The sequence below is a fragment of the Nesoenas mayeri genome (genome assembly GCF_963082525.1).
Source record: "Nesoenas mayeri genome assembly, chromosome: 2".
In the NCBI taxonomy this organism is placed as follows: domain Eukaryota; kingdom Metazoa; phylum Chordata; class Aves; order Columbiformes; family Columbidae; genus Nesoenas; species Nesoenas mayeri.
The window spans coordinates 74,888,212-74,908,157 of record NC_137543.1 but is presented as its reverse complement, the minus strand read 5'-3'; the positions used below and the strand labels follow the sequence as shown (position 1 = coordinate 74,908,157).

Sequence of the window (19,946 nt, the reverse complement as noted above, 5' to 3'; positions counted from 1 at the left end):
CTGGTTCGGCTTGAAAGGAAAAGCAAGACAGCTCAGGGCCACACCCCATCCTGCAGAGCGCAATATAGGACTGTGCTAAGCTCTCAAAATTGCCACGGCAGGACGTATCTGGGCAGCCGCTTGGGACTCCCTATGTGTGATCCATCATGGCCTCATCCCTCGTTTTGCAGAGACAACAGGCTGTCTAGGCCTAGTGCTGGTGTTTGTAGACACCAAAGAGACTGATGCTGCCTTCCAGCACCTCCAGACCCAGCTCTCAGACTGCCCTCCTGTCCTTCCCCTGTCCACCCCCAAGCCACCCCAGCAATGAGGTGGAACGCCCACCTGGGGAAGGAAGAGGAGGATTTTTCAAACATGCCCACTTGAATCTTGGCCTTCTGTGGCCGTCTCTCCACTTCTGCTGAGCCGTGGGCACTAGACATCCTATTTGCTTGGTTGCCAGCTAAAACCTCTGCCATCTCGGTTCCCTCAAAACTGATTGTGGCAAAGGTGCAGGGACAACCTTGGGCTGATGCCCTGCTGTGTCTACCCCAGCGCTGACGATGTGACGTGAGTGACAGGGCAAAGTTGACTGCATGGCACCTGGGGCTGGGACTCTGGCAAGCCCTGATCTAAGTTTCACCCCAGGCTCTGTGTCACTTGTCCAGCCTAGGGCAGGAAGAAGAAGAGCTACCTTCCCGCCTCTGCTCCCGCCTCTGCCCACGCCTCCCGTGGCGAGTGCTGCGCTCTGGCTCCTGCGGGCTTTTCCGCGGCTGCAGCCGCGCTCCGCCCTGGGGCTGCTGCCTTCGTGTCCCGGTAGCAGGGGCTCGGGGCTCCCAGGCGGGCGCTGGCCGCAGGTGCCCGGGCGCCGCCCCGCCGCGGCAGCCGTTCCTGCAGCCGGTACCCCACGCGTGCTCCGGCAGCGCCGGGATGCGCGTTGCTGCGTCCCCGCCTGTCTTTGCTCCGCGGGCAAGCGAAGGACCCGTCGGTGGCTGCGGCCGCTCCGCCTCCTCTTTTCTCCAGCTTCTCTGCCCCCGGCGGCCGCCGTCTCTTTGTGCCGGGGCTGCTCAACGCTCCCATGCAAGGAGAGGGGCCGGCAAGTCCAGGTGAAGGAGCTTTTCTCTCGGTGCCAGAAGAGCTGGCCCTTCGGAGGGACGTTGGGAAGATCTCGGTGAGGGAACGTGGAGCCGATGGCTGGCATTGCTTGGGGCTGCTGGGGAAAAAAGTGCTCTGATACCCAGCTCTCTAGTTGAAGCCCAGTAGAGCTCAGTGTGTCCTACTAGGGTTGTTGCTCCCCTATAGATGGAATTTCAGTTTTGTTTTTTAATCTTAAGCCATGGCATGCAGTTGAGTTCCAAGGCAGTGGCAACCCAGCGAAATGCAAACAAGGAGAGCATGAAGGATAATTGATGCGCAGAGTTTCTGATGGACCAATTAGCAAAGTGAGAGAAAGCACGGTCTGATGTTTATTTGCTCCTGAAACCGGGGAGAGCGAGTGCTTTGGGTTGTTATTTCTTGAAGCTGAGTTGAGCCTAGCTAACGTTTGTGTGTCCCCAAGAGTTCCTGAATAGGGTGCCTGCCTTCAGGCAGTGGCCTTACACCTACAAAACACCCTTTGCTGCACTTGGAGTCACATCAGTAAGTGCCCTGTGCACCTTTCATGGCGTAATTCCTGACCCTTTTTCTTCCTGTCTGCCACTCCATTTTCCTGTTAATGAAGATTTCATTTTTTTATTTTATTTTATTTTTTAATTTTTATTTCGGGAGGTGGCTGGTTTGTGGATTTGGTTTAGTTTCTTTACAGATCAAGACCTTCAAATGGACAGCTCCTCTATTTGCTCTTAATGGGTGAGGAGGAAAGGAAACCAAGGGCTTAAGTGTTTCCTCCTGTGTTCTGTGCCTCTTGCTCTTCTTGGTGTCCTTGGAAGTAGTTTTCTGCATGAAGATCCCTTCTATTATAACTTTTTACATGAAAACTTGAATGTTGTTTCAAAACTGAAACTAAGGTGTTCCCTTGTTTCATCTGATCCTCTAGAAGGTTTTTGTACTATATGCCTCCGGTATAAGCATGCCTGGTTTTTCTGTCTCAAAGGTAATACGCAGCACATTTCTCAAGTTTAAGGAGGGCCGGATTTGTTAGTTGCTTGAAAAAGGGATGCTAGCAGCTAACTTTTATCATTTCCTGTCACCCCACCGCCCATCATTAAAGGACAGTAATACCAGATGCCACTGAAAACACCAGAGAAATTTGTAACCTTGAGGAGCACACTTCCTCCAACATCTCAGATTCCAGGTCTTGGTTACCTTGCAGAAGCTCCTCATGAAGTGTCATCTGGCTGCCGCAGGAAGTGGATCAAAGAGTCCGATTCAGCTTATGTCAAGCTGGCAAAGCAAGGAGGCCAACCTGGTCAGTGTCTGTTTGTTTTTCCATTGTTTTATTTGACTTTGCCTGAGAGTGGTGGTAGAAAGTGCTTGTAAATACTGCTGAAGAATCCTCTGGAGTTTTGAAATTAACATATGGAAAACTTGAGGGACTGAAAATGTGACCTAAGAGGTCACCTTGTCAAGACATCCTTGCAGTCTGTTCTATATACGTACGTTGTAGCAAGATGTGTAGTTTTGCACTGTATCTGATCAAAGTAGATGATGGTGTCCTAGCTGCATTTGAGTGAGGTCTTTACAGTTCATGCTTGGCCTATTTAAGTAGTAGTCTGGTAAAAATGATGTCACAAAAAAAACATCATCAAGAAACTTGGTAGAGGTTTATAAGGTTTTTTTTTTGTGATGTTCATTTTGTTACAGTGGTGTACATACTCTGTTCTGGTATCAAGGTGATTTGTGTTTTTGTTATTTCCCTTATCAAAGAAGACACTGTGAGGAACTTGAGCCTTATTCGCATGCTTAGAGCAGGGTGACAAATCTAGAAATATGAATTAGTAGACTGGTAGAAACATGTCAAAGCATTTAAAGCAAGATAAACAAGGTACAAGTGGAATGCAGTGCTGCAGGGTTCTGACTGTCTGTTTTATCAAGGGAGACAAACGCTCCTTACTAAATAAAACAAGCATTTCTTCCTGATAAAACAGCAACCTGAAAACAAAGGTAATGCTTTTGGAACCAGATAAGAAGTCAGAAAAGTAGTGGCTTTTGTCTTTTTCTCTCAAGACCTACTGAAGCACTACCCTCCTCTGACAAGGAGTTCTTCTCCAGCAGAATATGCTGCACCTGACTGGTACCTGCACTGTTCCAGTCCCCCAGCAACTGATAAGCCACGGTATGTCTGCTGACACCCCACCTGATTCCTTCTTCTGTTAGTGTTTCAAAATAATTTTGTAATAAAGTGCAAGATATGTATCCCTTGTACAAACAAGTGTTAAATCTTTTTCTGCAGGAGCTATGTTCCCTCTCTACCAGATTATATGATTCACAGAGAGTTCAAGGCTGATGACCATGATGGTAATAGTTATGAGAGAAAAAGAGGGCCTTTCGATTTTGATATGAAAAGTGTTTGGCAGCGAGATGCTGAGGACAAGAAGAACCTAGAGAAAAAGAAGGTATGAGGAGAGGCACTCCGTGACACTGCTTTGCTTGCAGAACTTGTCAAGATGCTTCTAAATGGGCCTGTGGGTTCTTACCAAAGGGAAATTGTAGTCCACCTGAATTTCTGTATTCCAGAAGTAATTTTTATATCACAGTTAAATAAAGAGAAGAAAGACTGTTTCTCTTAAGTGCTGCAGGTGTAGCATATAATGCAGTTTCCAGTCACAATATATCGTGTGTATCCTTGCGTGAAAGCCAATATTTAGTTTCTATCTTATTATGATTTATTTCCATTGCAATTACTTTCAGTGAGCAGAATTCTTGTTTCATGATCTTGGAGGAGGAAGGGAGAAGGAGGGGGAAGGAACAGAAGACTATTCTGAAAAAGGAAAGGCATTTTATGTACTTGAAGCCCAGTACCTTCCTTCTTGAACAGGGGGGCAGATGTTGGACATTTTAGGAAAAAAGTCTTTAGCCGTTGCTGAGATGAGTAGTGCGAATTCAGAACGGTGGCTTGTGTAAATGGGAACACCTCATAGGCTTGGGAGTGTTTACTTAATCTGTGGAAACAGGCAAATAAGCAATGTGTGCTAAAACTGTAAATTGCCTGATGCCTGCAGGAGAAGCTTTTTTTCAATTGGAGGTTTTAGGCACTGAAAATAGAAATGTAGCCTACCATGTAGCCTCTTAATGGATTGAACTGGGAGGCATGGGAAGTGCTGTCCCTCATTCCCTTATTAAGAAATAATTATCTTCAGTGCTCTGAGTCAAATTTAACTTTGATAACAGTAAATGTTCGGGTCGCTGTGGTAAAGTGAGACTGAGGCCCGTTTCTGTTTGGGTGGAGTTTGTTCAAAATCCAGTTTCATTCAGTCATGTGAATGAAAGTTCCCATGTGTTTTATTTATCACCAAATACAAAATGAAAGCATGTTATATATTTAGCTCAGATTCCAAATCTGCTGAGCCCCTTATATATAATAAACACTGCTCTTCTGGAAGGTCACGTTGAGTTTTGTCCAAGGTACTAAATTTTATTTAAGATCAGGTGCCTGAGAAGGCAGATTCTGTCTCTCTAGCTTTAGCTCTGCCTCCACACCACCATCTCTGAAATGGTTGTCCTTCACAGTACCTTTGTTGTACCCTGAAAAGGATCTCGTATATCTTGAAACATCACATAGTGCTTCTTTCGTGGCTGTTTCCTGCATCTTCTCTTATAGGAGGTTTCTGTCCTGTGCTTTGAGTACTTCCCTGAAGAGTCTTTAAGTGAGGCAATGGATCTAGCCCTACCAAACAGTCTTGATTTTAGTTTTCTCGACGTATATTGAAATGTAAGAGATGTATTCCAAAACACCACAGGCACATTTCTAAGGAATATTAAATTTATTTGACTACATGATGATACTGCAGCAGCAAACTATGTCAGGTATTGAGACCGAACGTATTAAAGGTATTTTTCAGTCCAGCCTGACTAAGCAGTTGTTCAGAAGAGAGATGCGTGATGCAATTGTGGAGATAAATCCCAAAGGGCTCCCTTAGGAACATCTGCAAAAACATTTTAACCTCTAAGGGTACTTATTTGACTCAGTTTGGAAAACATTGTTCCCAAGTGAGTGCTTGCTCTAGAGCTTTATGCTTTTATGCCACTTTGTTCTGAAGTATTAGAATCTCCACCAACCCTTATATTGTGGTTGTCACTGTGTAGAGGAGGACTGGAGATCAGAGGGATCATTACATTGTTCTTTATGCCTCTAGATGATTCTGTAGCTCCTCTCTAACACCTCAGTCTTGGGCATAATTCTCATTCTTCTAAGAATTTTGCAAAGCAGCAAAGACTTGTTAGTGCATGAAGCACTAATGTGCTCATGCCAAAGGCATGGGCTATTAGCCCGGGTGGGAGCATCCTTTCGCTTATGCATCATGTGGACCAGCTGGGTTGAGTAGAAAATCCTATAAGCTTAAGAGACAGGGCTGTGTCTGGGAAATGAGTTGGAAGTGGTATCAGGGTTAGCATCCAGCATTAGGCAATCTTCCTGTGATACCACTAAGATTATTGCTTCATGTCTGAAGCACTTGCCTGAAATGTATGTGTATATATGCATACATACATATGTATGTACGTGCTATAGCAAAAGGATTACTCTTCTGAGGTAAGGATTTCACCTCAGAGAGAGATTTGAAAGGTAATGTGGAATTTTTCCCTTGATCACAGGAGAGCCAGGATTTTGTCCAGAGGCTTTTATCTTTCCATGATGGCAACAGGTATCCGTTGTTCTTCATATACCAGCCAGGAACAATACATATCACATTGCATGCTTCTTGAATCTGAGACTAAGAAATGTGTATGTATAATAAATTTAGGTAGTAATTTTTAGGGTATGTCATTGCCATCTCTTCATAGAGGAAGAGAATGCTTTTAAACTGAGAACATATATAAGATGTCCTACGTTGTTTGCTTTCTCTGGGAAACTTGTCACCTGTTAAATAGAGGCTTGTCAAACTGAAAATGCCTCCTCAGCTATAACCATTGGGATGTAGAGGTGCAAGGGTTTTAATACTGAATTTGATAAGCAAAGTAACCAACAGTACTGAACAGAACTACAGGTGCCCTCCAAAACCAAACTCTGATCTGTTCCCTTGCTCTTTTTGTCACTCGTTAGCCGACTGGAACAGCAGGGAACATTTTGACACCTGCAAGTTATGCTAACCTGTCTCATTTAATACCAAGAAAAGACAACCTTTAAAACAGGGTGTGAGAACTGCTAGCAGCTTTTAAGTCTTTTCTCATTGCTTTTCCTTTCCCTTGCCCTTTTTTTTCCCTTGAGTTTTGACAATTGGTCCTTTGTCTGTCTCTAGACAAAATCTCTCTAGATGTCCCTCCTTGGCCTGCCTTTAATTAACTCTTTAATTACTACCTTTTCTAATACCTCCCTTCAGTGCCAAGCGGAGTGTCTTGTATCTTTCCATCTACTATGTGTGTATCCTGACTATCAAATTGCGTTTTTGTGGTGTTCTGTGTGCCATCATGCCTTCAGTATGTGACAAAAGTTACCTGAGATTGATGATTTCTGTTTGTCCAGTTAAATATTTTCTTAGCTGAAACTGTAAGTAGCTGTATCTTGGATCTGAAACTTCCATGGTACGTCGTAGCATAAATGGTACAGCTTAATGATAGACAGAAACCAGCACTATCATTTTTTGCATAATAGTGTAGCACTTTTGAAACATAAAGCACAAATAGGCTGCTTCCAGATGAGAATGATGTTAATGGATTTGAAAAGCTGTTTCAAGCAGCTAGAGTGTTTTTTAACCTCCAGGTTGTACAGGTTAATCCGACATCATTGCATATTTTTGCTAGTATCATCTCTTCTTTTTTGACAAGTATCCCCATTTTTCATCTCTTTAAGCTTCAACATAACATCTGTCAGGCCAAAATCTAGTAGCCCATCCACTTATTCTTTACCAGATTCTGGTATTTTTCTTTTGGCAAGGCTTGACTCCCACTGAAGTCTGTAAGGATTTCCGCACTGACTTAACACGTCGGTTTGCATTGATGTCCTGTTTCAGAATCAGTAGAACTGTCTGTCCCAGGCTTCTCTTTCTTCCTGGTCATTCAGGTCAACTTTTTCAGTGGCTTTTTAATTAGTTAGATGCATTCAAATACCATTATACTTTTCTTGGCTCTTTCCATACTAAACATGCATGGGCTGCTTGAGAAGTCCATGGTATGTTTACATCTATGCTGAAATCTTCTCCTCATGGCTGTTTTCATATGAGTTGTTTTGCAGTGTCTGCAATCCAAGTGCAACTATTGATGATGCCGCTAATTTTTGCATTCTGTTTATAATTTTTTGCCTTGTTAACTGTATTGCAGTAGGGATGTCCACACAGGTGAAAAGCATTTTTACTTTTAAATTTACAGAGCAATACACTTCACTTCTACTTACCCAGTCCTGATTTTTTAATAACCTGCAAGTAATATCTTTTATCTTATGGGGTGCTCTCTTGTGTTGCATGTTTAAAAGAGAAAAGGGTCAAATAGTATGTAGGTTCTAATTAAAAGGATATATTAATATAACACAAAAACTTTGTTAATAAGCTTTGAAAATTTTGTGTTATCTTCAGGACTTTTCCACCCTCTTTTCTTCTTGCAATGAAGAAGGCTGAAAATAGTCTTTAAAATTTATTTTTTTTTTACTTTAACTTCAGTATTTTTTAGCAGCTATTAGTGAAAAACATCTGGGAATTGTTTGGTGTATTTAATGCTTTTGTTTGATAGGAAACTAAACTGACCACTCAGCAGCTGGTGATTTTGATTGGTTAAACAGCTTTGATATGTGTTGCTAATGTTTCTCCATTACTTTTTGGTTGTCCAACTTTCAGTTTGTGATGTCATTTCACTGGCTTGCTAGGTGTCATTTTTTTGTCTTTCAGTCAGCACTGAGTTTCTTTACCTGTCATTAGCAAGTGCAAGATGATAAAAGTAAATACGCTGTTGTAGGCTTCCCCTAATATATTTGTATTTGTCTGCATTTCGAACCTCAGTGTACCACAACTGTGTTCTTATTATATGGGATGTTTTATGCTTTTTATGGCTTTTGTAAGCCATGTTGGGATGTTTTCATATACCACATACAGAGAAATGAGCCAGGATGAGATAATGCGATGGATAAGTTTGAATTTGAAGCTTAACTTTGGGTACTGTGAGGGAAAAGCTTGTGAAGAGCACATTTTGCAGTTTTGACATACTGAACAAACAGCTGATCTCATCTAGAATACCTAAAGTGCTGTTTTATCTTTTGCTATTCCTTTATACTCCTCAGTTCTTATAGAAAAAATATAGATAAGAGTAAAATTTGAAGACATTTAGGGCCTTTAATATAAGGTTCACTTTTGAAGGCTGTATTATCATATAATCTTTTTGGTTATTTTTTCATTATTCCTTTTATTAAGTTAAGATTTCTCTGACACAGGTAAAACTCCCAGCTATAAATCCTAAATACACAAGGAGAATGCCAAATGCTTCTACAAGCAAGGAATTTAGTGGAAAAAATAAGCTTTCCTTCCCACCTATGTAAGTAGTACACTTAGGAAGTTGATTAAACTCATAAGCCTGCAACTATTTGTGCATGCAAGTAATATTACTCCTTGTGAAATTGCAGAGATTAGTGGATATGTGTATTGACTTGGTGGATCCTTACTGCTACTAAACTTGCTATCATGTGTGATACTAGAATAGTTTTATAAACAACTAAAAGAGGTCCTTTCCAACTCTAACCATTCTGTGATTCTGTAACAGCATTTTAACTCATACAGGAAAGCTATTCAATATAACTTTGGTTTAGGAAAACTAAGCGTACAGTTTCATGTCTTCTTGTGGCACACGTATTCAATTTTTTTTTTCTTGATACCAGTGAACAGATGCAAAGTATAATGTAGATTTTTAGTTTTGCTAGCATAAGTTGCAGAAACACAAGTTAGGACTAACATTTAAGAAAATATAAACTGCAGCCTAAATAAGGTCAGGCACAGCAAAAATAGTGTAAGGAACACCTGGAAGATAGTACTCTTTTAAGCAAATTGTTATATCACTTGTGATCACATAATCAGCTGTGTGCACAACTGAATTGTTTCTGCACACTTTGTCTTAAAAATTTATTACACAGTAGTCAGTAATTCCAGTACGTTTTAGAAATATGTTAATGATGCAAATAAGTGATTAAGCTGCCTAATGAATGTAGGAGCACACTCACGCAACACAAAATGAGTATTTTCAGCCTTTTTTACTTACACATTCTTTGTGTCATTTTCCTTTTTCACTTTTTCATCTCATCACACCAGAACTGTGTGTTCTATATGTTAAGTTCCAATAAAATGGATGGCTCTTCTTGCAAAAAATTACACATTACTGAATCACAATTAGTTGTGAGCTTTGATTTTTTTGTTTTGTTTTTCTTAGATGATTACGTGTAGAATATATGTTTAGTTACTTAGAAATAAGTTGTTATAAGGCTATTGCCCTTTCTATGCAAAATAAAATTTTCTCACCTGATCCCCATTTTTGTTTACTTATGCTGTTGTTTTCCTTAATATGTTTGGATTTACAGGCCTGGTCAGAGAACAAGTGAAGCAGTAAATTTTAGCAAATTAATTAGCAATGGTTATGGGACTGTGTACTGGACGGGAAAAAAAGATTCCAGAAACATCAGAAAATAGTGAGCAGTCCAAAGGTAAAATTATTGAAAGCTGTTTCTTTTAAAGTGAATTGGGATCTCAAGGTAACAGCACAGGGTAGCGTGAGTAATTTGTGTGAACCTTATGCTGAGCCTTACTGAATTATCATGTTTAGCTTACAGTACCCTATGACCAGGTAAAGAAAAGAGTGCTCCTGTTTGTAGTCAGCAGAGGCAGGGGCTTTCATGGATTTTTTTCATCTTTACAATTGCAGAAGTAAGCTCTGTTCTGATCGAAGGGCTTCTGTGTGACATGTTTTTGCAAAATGCTGCAGAGACACAGCTGTCCTCCAGCCTAAATTTAAGCAGACTATAAAATATTTGTTGCGAACAGTCTTTATTTTTCTGAAAACTTCTGTGACAAATGTTATCCATACTTGTGTTTAAGAATTTGTCAAAATAAATATATGCACATCGTTGAAGACAGTGGCATTGCAACAGTTTTATTAGGGAGAAAAAAGTTATCCAGTGTTTACCTGTGATTTCAAACCTTACTTTGTCATGCACAATGGTAATAGCTACTAATGCATCACTTGAAAACATTTACATTAAAATGCTGAATGTAGTGCTTGTATTTCCTTCCCACTTGGGTCCTTTTGTCTGCTTATCCAAAGCAATTGGCATCATGAGCACCTCGCATCTCCCTTTTGAGATGGAGCTTTCCCTGTTCTTTCTTGCACAGGCTGAGTCTAAGACACATCAGACAGGAGCTATAACCCATTCCATATGTAAATCTATAATCCATTTGTGTTGGGTTATAGATTTGCATCATACTGCAAACTTCATAGGTAGCTTGTCTATCTTGTTAGTTAAAAAGTAAAAGTACTGGAATTTGTACGTATTTTGACATGAGAGAAACTGAAAATTTTAGTTGATATTTTTCTTATGGTTGAATTTATCCTAAGAACTTTTATCTCTTTTTATTGCAGATTCAGAGCCACCACAGTCTGAATCAGCACCTGCAAGCAACTAGTCAAAACCACTGTTTCAGAGATATAATAAGTAATTTAAAACACTATTGGGGAAAGTATATGGTTTATACAGTCCACTATCTATATCTTTGTTAGATTACTTTTTATAATTGACTTCATCCCTTCACCCCTGAAAAGTAATTTTGGTTTATAATATGGACAAACTTCATCATACATGTTTACAGCAAATTATAAAGAACAGGCTACAGCTGTCAGTGTGTATTCCTAGACTTCCCTTAATATAATAAATAAAGCAAAACTGAAGTCCTTTCCTACACTGGCCTAGTGCTCCTTTGCTATTGTCAAACAGGGTTGCCATGTTGCTGCAGATTTGACCAGACATGGTTACGATATCGATGTGTCCGAACCAGCAAGTTACTTTCTTAAATTACACTTATAGTCATGACCTATGCCTTAAAGAAAAGTGAAGGAGAACTGTATGATACGGGATGAAATGTAAATAGAAAGAATTGAACTGGTAGGGATACTTGCAGTGAAAAAGTCAAACCTTCACTGGAAAGATGACTTCTTAGTCCCCAAAGCACATTTATTTAGACCAGATATTCAGCTTTCTCTGACAATTCTGTTGCTATGCCCACTGCACAAGAACTAGTTGATCAGTCATAGTGTTCAGCCACATAATTAAATTAAGGCCTGATGGCATTTCCTGTTACAGTGATGTTACACAGAAGCTGAACTATTAGGCGGACTACATTATGCACGATGTCTGCACTTTCAGCTATCAAATAAAAAATTTTCTTAGTCCTGAAGTTTTGACTGTGACAAAAATATTAAATGTTCGACCTCCATGTTTACTTACACTGCCAAAAAGGCTCGTACTTTGAAGTAGCAATAGATATAAATTATTTTAATATTTTGAAAAAGTTGGATACACTAATACTTTAACACTTGCTCTGTTACCTACTTGAATTAGGGTATATCACTGAAATCTTATGAATACTTAAATATTTATTATAAAGCCCATCAGAAAGTGGATGCAATTTCAATACGATATTTTTGCTAATACTATGAGAAGTAAAGGTTTTAATGAGTAAAACTGTAATTCTAGTTTCCTTTTCAGAGTGTGATCAGTACATTGTACACCTTTGAATCCAAGAGGTGAAGTTTTTAAAATGTATTACTGAATATACATTTACTTGAACAGATGTGTAGAGGTTTTGGCTTTGTAGTACTTTTCTTTACAACTTTGATATGAAAATTGTTTGGAAATACATAAACCTCTTGCTAATCGGAACCCTCAAAATTTCCAGTGAAAGTTTCTGAAGGTTTTGTTCTCGATGTTGTTAGACCCAGAATCTGAGTCCAACTTTGCTGTTCATTGTAACCAACAATTCAACTGTCTAAATTGTATTTACAAAAATAAAAGGCTAAAACATATCAAGATACATAAATGTGCAGTTATTGGTTAGCACAACTTTCCAAAAAGATTTGCATCAAGCTGTATCTTGGGGGGGGGGGGGGGGGGAATACTTTATTGTATCTATTTTCACTTACAGTTTGTATTGTGGATTATGTTTGGACACAATGAAACCATTAATTTTCCTGTGAAAGCAGAGCTTTTGGTGAAATCTACTTTTCTAATCGAGAGTGCCAGGGGATGGCAGAGATGGAGCTCATAGCATTAAAAACTGACCAGTAGAAAAACTGTCAACTGTCATTATAGAGGTGCACTAAAGAATAAGCTTGTGTGAGAAATCATATATGTATATCAGGCCAATTGTTGATATCCTTAGGATTTGAACTATAGAATTCTACATCTAGTGCAGTTATCACCAGTAGCTACATGATGGTGTAAAAAAATAAGTACCATTTTGTGAATTTTTCAGAATTATTGAGTCCTATGAGCATGCACTATCTGGGAATTCATCTGTCTTTATTTGATAGAGTTTTTGGAAGAGGTTCTACTTTTTAGTGTCTATAAAGAAGTGTAACAGAGAGCAGGGTTTGTTGTGCCCACCAGTGGTAAACTGCAACAGTAAAATAAGTTCTGTGTATGACAGCCTTTGTAGTATACTTTAAGGACATAACTATCAGCAATAGTCCACTTTGATTTTTGTAAGAAAAACTGATTTTGAAAATACTATTTGCAGTTACATGCTTTACTGGCCAAAACATAGAAGGGGAAAAATGATATGATTAACAAACTTTCTGAAGTGAAGTTGATTAATGATAAGGCAGCCAAGCCTTTTTTTTTTTAATGTGCATCAGTTGAGTAAGGAGGTTTATTGTTCTTAAGCATTTATTGAATCAATTTCAATCTCACTTTTTGTAGAAAGTTTTCTGAAAGGTGTTTAGTACAAATTTACTGAAAAAGTTGGAGACAGTAATACAACAACAAAAACCAAACAAAACCAAAACACACACAAATAACTGAAAACCCAGCATGGGTATTTGAAAGTATTTACAGATTTATAGATCACCTGCTCACATGGACATGAAGGCGCTTGCTATGCCAAAGCCCTCCAAATTTATTCTGTAAAATAAGAATTCCTGTGTGGCTGCAATAGTCCTGACCTGCAAACATGAATTCTAATAATTCCTTTCTCTATGACAGTCTCCCTGTCTCGTTAAGATCTGTACAAAATTTCCTGAAGTAACTATTACTTTTTGAGCTGTTTGATGTCCTCTTGTCTTTTGAACACTTTTTCCTCAGTATTCGAGTTCTTCTCCAAAACTGTCATAATTTTGTGCAATTGTTAGAGGCAGAGACAGAAAGACAGCTGAGATGCTATCGTAGTCACTCAGCACTGTTATTTTGCTTTACTGTAGTCATGTTCTTAGAAGTGTTTATAGTGATGGTTTTCAGACATTTTAAAAGTGTACATCATATCCTATTGTTAAAAATTGTTTTTTTTTTTACCTTGGTCACCTTTAGGCAATATCCACATGACTTTCCTCAAATTCTTAGAAGTTTGCTAATGTGCCATTAATGTATACTCAGCTTTCCTCAGTCAAGCCAAGGAGATGTTTGATCCACTCTGCTGGTCAACTGAGTCTTCATGGATCACAGTCAGAATACTATGAGTTAGAATATTAACAGTCTGAAGTGCTGCTTCAGACTAAGATTTCTCTTTCTAAGAGCAGGTGGAGAACCCTGGAATTTGTGTTTGTGCCTTCAGGATAATGGAGAGCTGCAGCAGAAGCGTAACTCACCAGCTTTCCAAGGGACATCAAAATAGTGTAACGAATCAAAAAGCTCCAACTGAATTCAAGGATGGAAATGTGTTGCTTAAGTTCACCTTACCCCAATAATTATGTTGTTTTCTTTACTTGTGAGTCAATGCTGTCATGCAGCTGGTAGTTTTCAGTCATCAGCAGTTCCATGTTAAAGCAGTGGAAGCTTCTGGGTCTAGAAGGGTTTTCAGTGTTTGTTTTTCAGAGAGATGCTAAAGTCAAATACTGGATGCTTACTTACAAAATCTAGCCTTATTTTTTTTAATGCTGAAATGTTTATTTAGTTTTACTGTGCTGCATCTCTGACCTGAATGTCTTTAAGTAAGTAGCGAGATAATTTATTTTTTTGAATGCTGGTTGCTTTGCAAGCCCAAAGATTTAAAAAAAGGGCAGTTTCGTTTTATGAATTACATCCAAGTATACTGAATATGTGAATGTTTTTAAAAGAGAATTCCAGATACAGATCTAAAATAACTTGGCAGTTCAGGTACCAAAGAGTAATTTTCCTTTTATGTGCAACCATTTAACTGTAGCAAAGTCTAATGTTTTTTTTTAATTTTAATGTGACCTAATACATACTTCATATGCTTAAGTCTTTTTAGACTAGACTAAAATATAAATACGTTTCCAGAGATCAAGTATATATATACATTAACTCTTGGTGTAGCAATGCAAACAAAAATTGAATTAGCCTATTCATTTCTTCAGCATCTAAAGTTTCAGTGACTTCAGATACTCATATCTGCACTGAATGTGCAGACTTAGTTGTAAAAGATGTAGGATGAAGCCCAAGTTTTTTTTTTTATAAGCAAATAGCCTAATATTCTAGTTTTGAGGTTTTCTGCAGATTACTTTTCAAAATGTAGTTATGCATGCTATAGCCTAGAAGGAAAGCTAGAAATGGAAATGTGTAATTTCAGTCATAGCACATTTTGTCATCCTCTTAATACTTTTAATGATACCAAACATCCAAAATGACTGAAGAATCAAAATGCAATGGGTTTCTGAACAGCTATGGTGAACTATTTGAGCAATTGACTATAAAAATGGTCTATGGAGAGAAGGAGGGAGTATAGTTTTTATTATAAAAGGACGGACAGCCTTACTTTCCATAGATGCAAGTTTTAATCCATGCAATAAAAACCTGAAAAGCGAAGCCAGTAGCAGGTTTTGCAATTTATTTTTGTAATAATCTCAGTCTGTAGTTGTGTATTTTTCACCCTTCTAAAATAACATTTAGTAACATATTTTGTATTTTTACATGAGAGGTATCTTACACACTAAAATACAAAATGAAATGAAAACCCAGAGACTACAAAAATAGGAAGTTTAAAACCAATTTAATTTTTTTGAACAGTTTTCTAGAGATAACTGAGAGCAAAGGTGGCTGCTAACTATGAGATTCAGAGATGTATTATTTATTGAACATTTCAGACAAGGTAACTATAGTACCCTGATTGTTCTTTATTTATAAAAGAAGTAATTTACACTGATTATTCTCTTAATACATAGCTGAAGGATAAATCTCCTGAAAGTCAAAGCAGATTTTTCAGTGGACCTTGAGATGAAGGAGTAGGTAATATTCCTGTTTGAAGGAAAAGTTTATTCCCCAGAATTAAAATACTGTTCTAAGGTGCTCATTTTGGATTGTCCAAGTACCATAGCTTTCAAATTTGACAAAAATTCAAGGAACAGAAAAATGAAGACGCATTACTGTTTTACCTATTAAAGATTTAACAAGATGAAGAGGTCACAGGTTTTTGTGAAGCAAATCCTCCTGTATGCCATTCATGGCTCGAAACACATCTGTGAGCAGGGAATTTTTCTCTCTCATATTCCCATACAAAGTCCTTTGGTATGGGATAGGAAATTAAGATATTTGACTCTAAATGCCCAGTATATGATTTTGTAATAAATACATCTTGGTAACACCTTGTGCCCAATGTGTCTACCCTCCTGGTGTTCAGAAGAAGGTTATGTACCAAGGTTTTAGTTGCTCTGTCTCACAATAAATAAATCCCTACTATGACAAACTACAGTGTGGTTCTGGTTGAAAAAATGATTTAAAAAATTTCACTGCAAGTTTCTGAGTTTAGTGTCTTCAACTACTGTATAAACAATGTTAAAATTATGCTTACAAGGTGCTTTGTGATTTTTTTTTTCCTTTGCTTTTCCTTTCGATTTCAAGTCAATTGATGGAAAAGGATAATCCTTTAATCATTCTAAATTTGTCTGTTTCCAGCTTGAACTGGTTGTGCCAGATTAAGTGTAGCTTCTCTTAGAAGACCTCATGTTTGGCCCACATCTCTCTTAATGGAGTACATAAAAATAGGAGATTTGGCTCTGTAAAACAGACCTAGGAAAGTGAGTGTCAAGCTGAGTGTATTTTGCAGTCTCTCTTTCCAAGTTCCTTATAGTGTCAAAACTTGTGGGATTGTAGCTCTATTTCCATTGCAAATGTGCTGGATCCGTCTTGCAAATGTTTTCATCTCTTGTTCAGGATCTCGCTGGTGCTTTATGAGGAACTGGTGCCACACTTCCAGAACTAAAAAAGGCATGAGTTAAATTCACAGCTTGGTTTTGTTTATTTTTCTCAGGCTAACTGGCCAATTTCTGTTAATGGCAAGGTCAGCCATGCCCAAGTAGCGCTGGAGATGACACAGCTACAGCTGTGCTACACTTGCCTGTCTAGCTTTAGGAGCTGTGGGTGTATTTTGTATTTCTCTCTTTTGCAAGACCTTGAGTTTAGCTAGGAGCTATTTCACAGCAAGTTGTGGAGAATCTGTTATTTTATTTATGCAGAGGGGACTTGTCAGAATTTTCTGAATCAACAAATGATTGCACGCTAGCTGCTTTGGTGATGCAGCATGTTAAAAACCTATTGGTGCTCAAGCTTTTAACCATAAAAGATTATCTGACTTAAGATGGTAGTGTGTCGAGGGTTAAGATTGCGGGGTGACAATAAAACCCTGGCAGATGTATTGTTAACCCCCTCTTCCCCCCCCCCTTTCCCCTTTTGCCCCTCCCTGTCCCCCCCTTTCCACTAAGGAGAGGCGATTGGGAGGAAAAGAATAACAGAGATAAGAGAGTTGGAAAAAATTGAAGATGTTTTACTAATGCTACTAATAAGAATAGAGAAAATAATACAAAATATATAAAACCAATCTTGAAAGTCTCAGCAACTGCAGAGCCGGCACCCAAAGTCCTGGATTAGACTCCACAGCCAACCAGAGCTGGATTCAGTCTGTCACTAGGCCTCAGTTCGCAGGGACGACTAGCAAGGTCCTCTCCTAAAGTCGGCCATAGGGAAAAAGGAAAAAGGAAAGGGACGAGATCCTCGTGATCTCCCACTTTTATATGAAGTATTCACGTGAATGGAATGTTATACACAGTTGGTCAGTTTCTTGGTTACTTGTTTCTCATCGCCCCTCTCGCGAGATGTCCATCCATGCTTATCAATAACTTCACATTCCATTGCTAGGTTTTACCAAAACATGTGTCTGGTTCTCCAGGAAAATGCAGTTAATATGAAGGCTTTAGCTGACAGGCAAAATTCACTGAAAGAGAAACTTGTTTTTAACAAAACCAGGACATAGTGTCACACTTGATATTTGTGAATAGAGAAGGACTTGAGGGAGATGTGATGGTAGGTGGCCATCTTTGCCACAGTGATCATGACTGCTTGAGTTGAAAATTTTCAGTGTAATGAGAAAAAAGGACAGCAGAGTTGCTATCCTGGACTTCAGGAGTGCAAAGATTAAGCTGTTCAGGGAGCTATTTAGAGGAGTACCTAGGGAATCTGCTTTTGAGAACTTTGGAGTCCACAAGTACTTTTTTGGATTACAAAAATTACAAGTAATTTTTTAAGAACCACCTTTTGGAAGCACAGGAGCAGGGAATTCCACTGTGTAGTAAGTCAGGCTTGGCTGAACAGGGAACTCCTCATGGAACTAAAGAGGAAAAATAAATCGTATGATCTCTGGAATCAGGGTCAGGCTTTTTAGGAAGATTACAGAGCTGTGGTCTGTATATGCAGGGAGAAGACATGAAAGGCCAAAGTGCAGTTGGAGTTGAAACTGGCCAGTGTTGTGTCAGAGAAGAAGAAAGCCTTTGTTTAAGGTATGTTAATAGCAAGAGGATGTCTAAAGAAAACATTGCATCAACACTTGTTGAAGATGGTTACCTGACTAATAGGCATGGGGAAAAAGCAGAAGCATTCAATACTTTTCTTCCTCAGTCTTTAATAAAACTGATAGACCTCAGGCTGCCTGGACCCCTGAATTGGAGGACCATGAGTGTGGGAACAGGAACTTTCCATTTGTGGACACTGAAATTGTAGGGGATCAGCTGTATCAGCTGAATGTTCACAAGTCTACGGGGCCTAATGTGAGTTGTCCCAGAGTACTGAAGGAGCTGGCAGATGTTATGGCAGGACCCCTCTTGATCATCTACGAAAAGTCTTGGGAGTCTGGGAAAGTTCCTGCTGACTGGAAGCTACCCAATGTTATTCTGATCTACAAAAAGGGTGTGAGAGAAGACCCAGGAAACTACAGACCTACTAGTCTAACCTTGGTTCCTGAAAAATCATGAAGATCATACTGGGTACTATTGAAAGGCATTTAAAGAATAGTGCAATCATCAGGTACAGTCAGCATGGGTTCACAAAGGGGAAGTCCTGTTTAACTAATTTGATATCCTACTATGATAAAGTCACCTGCCTAGTGGATGAAGGGAAGGTGGTAGATGTAGTTTTTCTGTATTTTAGTAAGGCTTTTGATGTTGTCCCTCACAGTGTGTCGCCCACAGCTGTGGGATGGGCAGGTTCATGGTGCACTGGGTGAAGAACTGGCTGAAGAGCAGGGCCCAAAGGGTGGCAACCAGTCACCAGTGCTGTTCCTCAGGGCTCAATTCTAGGGCCAGTTCTGTTCAATATATTTGTCAGCTATCTCAATGCAGGAGTTGAATGCACCACTAACAAATTCGTGGATGATACCAAACTGGGTGGTGCTGTTGACTTTGTTGAGGGACAAGGGGCCTTGCAGAGGGATTTAGATAGACTGGAGGATTGGGAAATGATTAATTGGATGAAATTTAACAAGCCACAATGCCAAATTCTGCACCTAGGATGGAGTACTGCTGGGCACAAGTATGGACTGTGAGAGGAATGGCTGGAGAGCAGCCCTGCAGAAAGGGACCTGGGGGTGCTGGTTGGCAGCAGCTCAGTATGAATCAGCAGCGTGTGCCCTGGCAGCCAGGAGGGCAAACTGCATCCTGGGGGCATCAAACAGGGCATCACCAGCTGGTCTGCCACACTCAGAGCTGATGCAGCTTCACCCTGAGTGATGTGAGTTCTGTGCCCCACCATTTAGGAAGGATGTGAAGATCCTTGAATGTGTTCAGAGGGCAACAAAGCTGGTGGAAGGGCTGGAAGGCATGTCCTGTGAGGAGCAGCTGAGGACTTGGTGCTTGTCTGGTTTGGAGAAAAGGAGGCTGAGGGGCAACCTCATTATTCTCTGCAGCTCCTGAGGAGGAGGAAGTGGAAACATTCCCATGTGTCCTATCACTGGATACCAGTGAGCTCAGCACCTGTCTCTCTCCAAGTTGTGCTAGGGAAGGTTTACACTAGAAACTGGGAAGTATTTCTTTACTGAGAGGGTGGTCAAACACTGGAACAGGCTTCCTAGAGGTGGTCGATGCCTCAAGCCTGTTAGTGTTTAAGCAGCATTTGGACACTGCCCTTAACAACATGCTTTAACTTGGTCAGTACTGAACTGGTCAGGCAGTTGGACTACACGGTTGCTGTAGGTCCCATCCAAATGACGTAGTCTAGTCTATTAGCAGAAGTAATCTGTGCTCACTCCTCATCACCTTTTTTTGCTGTACCAAAGTGCTAGTAAGAGCATTACACTTAAAAACAGTCTGCACAAACATACATTTACAGACACAGATATAGATACCAACATCCATACGACCAAACCTGACTCTGCAATCCTCAGGGTGCCAACATATCACAGAATCACAAAATATTA

The 19,946-nt window shown here is 39.7% G+C and overlaps 1 protein-coding gene across 1 annotated transcript; it reads left to right on the top strand.

Annotated features, from left to right (window-relative positions):
• Window positions 1–2,202: 2,202 nt before the first annotated feature.
• Window positions 2,203–18,507, top strand: LOC308053303 (uncharacterized protein C7orf57 homolog; the record flags this gene model as incomplete). The annotated part of the gene is made up of 6 exons (XM_080364159.1): window positions 2,203–2,386; window positions 3,145–3,253; window positions 3,371–3,533; window positions 8,492–8,592; window positions 9,626–9,691; window positions 18,174–18,507. 6 exons carry the CDS (start codon window positions 2,203–2,205, stop codon window positions 18,505–18,507), a joined length of 957 nt encoding a protein of 318 aa, XP_080220285.1.
• Window positions 18,508–19,946: the final 1,439 nt, after the last annotated feature.